This window comes from Rhinopithecus bieti, unplaced genomic scaffold, assembly GCF_001698545.2.
Source record: "Rhinopithecus bieti isolate Rb0 unplaced genomic scaffold, ASM169854v2 scaffold_15296, whole genome shotgun sequence".
Lineage (NCBI taxonomy): Eukaryota > Metazoa > Chordata > Mammalia > Primates > Cercopithecidae > Rhinopithecus > Rhinopithecus bieti.
The window spans coordinates 664033-667583 of record NW_016809075.1 but is presented as its reverse complement, the minus strand read 5'-3'; the positions used below and the strand labels follow the sequence as shown (position 1 = coordinate 667583).

Here is a 3551-nt window from a genome sequence, read left to right as displayed (position 1 = left end):
AGCAATTCTCCCACCTCAGCCTCTGGAGTAGCTGGAACTACCGGTGTGTGCCACCACGCCCGGCTAAATTTTGTATTTTGTATTATTATTATTTTTTTTGTGTGCAGACAGGATTGTGCCATGCTGTCCAGGCTGGTCTCAAACTCCCGGGCTCAAGCGATACACCTGCCTCGGCCTCCCAAAGTGCTGGGACTATAGGCATGAGCTACTGTGCTCAGACTTGGCCCACCTTTTTAATTTCAACATTGCTATAGCAACCAGCTCATGCAGATATATTCTGAGAACACCTTTCTTCAATCATTCCTCACTTCTCTTGCTTTCTGCCCTGGGACTTCTTGGCTACTGTGATGGAAGATGTCCAGCCATTCTGATACATTAAAAAACCTGGACAGCAGTGGCTCACGCTTGTAATCCCAACACTTTGGGAGGCCGAGGCAGGTGGATCACCTGAGGTCAGGAGTTCAAGGCCAGCCTGACAAACATAGTGAAACCCTGTCTCTACTAAAAATACAAAATTAGCTGGGTATGGTGGCCTGTAATCCCAGCACTTTGGGAGGCCGAGGCGAACGGATCACCAGAGGTCAGGAGTTTGACACCAGCCTGGCCAACAAGGTAAAACCCTGTCTCTACTAAAAATACAAAAATTAGCTGGGTTTGGTGGCACATGCCTGTGATCCCAGCTACACAGGAGGCTGAGGCAGGAGAATCACTTGAACTCGGGAGGCGGAGGTTGCGGTGAGCCGAGATTGCGCCATTGCACTCCAGCCTGGGCAACAAGAGCAAAACTCTGTCTCAAAACCAAAAAAACAAAAACAAAAACACTTGGATATTTGAAGGTATTATTACCCTTCGAGGCAACCCTAGACCAGGGATGGCAGAACCCTATGGATAAATGCCCCTATATTGTTTTCTTCAGATGGACATATTCAAGGTGGATTTTATACAGATCCTCAGAGGATCCCCAGTGGGACTGGCCCTCAGAAATTCATAGAGATAATCAGCTTGCAAATGAATGCCAGTATAGGTCTTCCCTTTCCCTCTGCGCTGTTCTTCCTAGTCAATCATGCCTGCTTCCTGGGATCACTTCCTAACAAAGCTACCTGTGTGCAAGTCCCTGTCTCCGGCTCTGGATTTGGTGAAACTCAGACTAAGAGAGATAAAAACTGTTCTAATTCCCTATTCTGAATATATTGGCTTTTCCCTCCTGCAAATTGTGTGTGCATGTAACATAAATTTATAACATTAATTAATATATTTATAAAATTAATCAACTTTATAGTCAAGGATTGAGAGGCTCAGTTCTCAAATCTGTGTGATCATTGAAATTGCTTGGAGATGCCCTCAAACCCACCATGGCAGAATCTCCAGGGTTTTGGTCCAGAACCTTACATTTTCTTAAAATTCTATGATTCATTCTATACTAGTTGTGTTCCAGAACTACTGATTGGGATGCCCTATGTCCCAGTGACAAAGGATTAAGAACTCATGAACTCACAGATATTGTCAAGCAGGAGGAGGACGTATGGGACCCTAAACTTTCTTTAGGCAGAGAGAGTCAGAGGAAAGGCAGGTGCACACAAGATTTTCAAAGGGCTGTGTGCTCTGTCAGATGCCCACAACAATTCCTGGTGTTATATGAGATGGCTGATATTTTGGTTTGGCTTGATCTTAAAGACTTTGTGAAGTTGCTGGCTTGTTCCAGTTTTGAAATTGTCATGGCATTCATTGCTTCAAAAGCTTCTTCTCTTTTCTCTGTTGATGACTATGTTCTCTTCTGCATCTGAGAGCCCTCTATTTAGTTCTAAAGACAGTCAAGTTTACAACACACGGAGAAAACAACAATCATGCTACATTTTCACTTGTTGAAGGTTCCGAGAATATAAGTTTTTAATGTGTAAATTCTATGACATTTGAAATTCTTTTGTTAAAAGATATTAGCTTAAGAATCACAAGAGATGGTCTCCCGTGATCCTGCCTTAAAGAGGCCTTCAGAGCATTTTATAGACAAGGCCATCTTCCCACTAGGCTACAGGCACAGTGCCAAGGGCCCTCAGGCTTTACAAGGTCTGTGAAAATGGTGCAGGCTGGTGCCTCCTCACTTAGTGCCTTTGTGAAAGGTGTGCCCTCTAGGCCCTTTGGGGGAACACAGTCCTGTGGTGGGTTCTCCCATTTTACATAACAAATCCACTTTGAACATTTCCACTTTTCTGAGCCTTCCATTGCTCTCCTCCATATTCTGCAAGACAGTCTGGTGCATCTCTATTGCATTTTAGTCTTATCATTGTCCCAAACTTCAAGGAGCTATCCCAGCAGTAGATCAGGACTAGTTCCAGGTGACTGCACCAGGGTGTCAAATCAGATGCATGGGACATTGCTCTGATGTCAGTAGAATTTCTCCTTATTCAGTCTTACATTCAACTTCCAAGATCCTCTCCCATGTGCTCCCTCAGTCCCTGCCAGCACACATGGGGAGCTCTGGTAGTATGAGGTTGTGTATATTATTTCCTCCCATGGCAGGGATAGTATTTCCTCACTTAGGCTGTGCTTAAACTGACTCTAGTTTTTGGTTTGGAGTGAAGGGAGAGGCAAGGTGTTCTGGAGGAAGATAAGCATCATGGTACAAAGTACCTGCCTCAGGTGAGGTCTTATCATTGTTTCCAGGTGAGAGGTGACTGCTTTTTCCCAGACAGGGAAAGGGAATGTTTTATTAGTTTGAAGGTTAAGAGGATTTGGAGTGTCCCAAGTTCTCAGGCTCATCTTCCCAAACCTCCCCATTCTGGGTCTCTAGATCCCACTCTTTCTCTATTAGGACTCTAACTGTGGCACAGGAAAACATCGAAGCTGTGCGTTCAGTCTGTGTGACTCTGCTACCCTTCTTATCAAATCCAGGGTCTGGATTTCAGCACAGCCTGCTCTCTGGCCATAGGAGACAAGTATTATCTCCCAGCTTCAACACTGCCAAGGAGACATTTTTACATTCCTAGGATGTCCCGAAGTTATTAGTTGGATAACTTGAGCCTCTTTTTTCTCTTTTTTTCTTTTTTTTCAAAGTATCTAAAGCCCTTAACAAAAGCTGGATAACTCCATAATTCTTAAAATTACCATTGCCTGGCCGGGCTCAGTGGCTCACACCTGTAATCCCAGCACTTTGGAAGGCCGAGGTGGGTGGACCACCTGAGGTTAGGAGTTCAAGACCATCCTGGCCAACGTGGTGAAACCCCATCTCTACTAAAAATACAAAAAATTAGCTGTGTGTGGTGGCAGGCGCCTGTAATCCCAGCTACTTTGGGAGGCTTAGGCAGGACAATTGCTTGAACCTGGGAGGCAGAGGTTGCCGTGAGCCAAGATCACGCCATTGCACTCCAACCTGAGCAACAAGAGCGAAACTCTGTCTCAAAAAAAAAAAAAAAAAAAAAAAATTTACCATTGCCCGTACCATTGAAGGGCTCCCGCTGCCCATAAGCAAATGCTTCTCATACCACCCATGCTTCATCCCAGTTCCACCTGTGAGAGTTTTAGTACTCATGATGCTCTTTCATGCCAGAGTTAAT

At 44.7% G+C, this 3551-nt stretch overlaps 1 protein-coding gene across 1 annotated transcript; it reads right to left on the bottom strand.

The window, feature by feature from the left end:
* Positions 1–695: 695 nt before the first annotated feature.
* Positions 696–3235, bottom strand: LOC108539582 (ankyrin repeat and death domain-containing protein 1A-like; the record flags this gene model as incomplete). Its single annotated transcript, XM_017888394.1, has 2 exons — positions 696–782; positions 3182–3235. Coding segments are annotated over 2 exons (141 nt in total), but the record flags the coding sequence as incomplete, so codon positions are not given.
* Between the last annotated feature and the right edge of the window lie 316 nt (positions 3236–3551).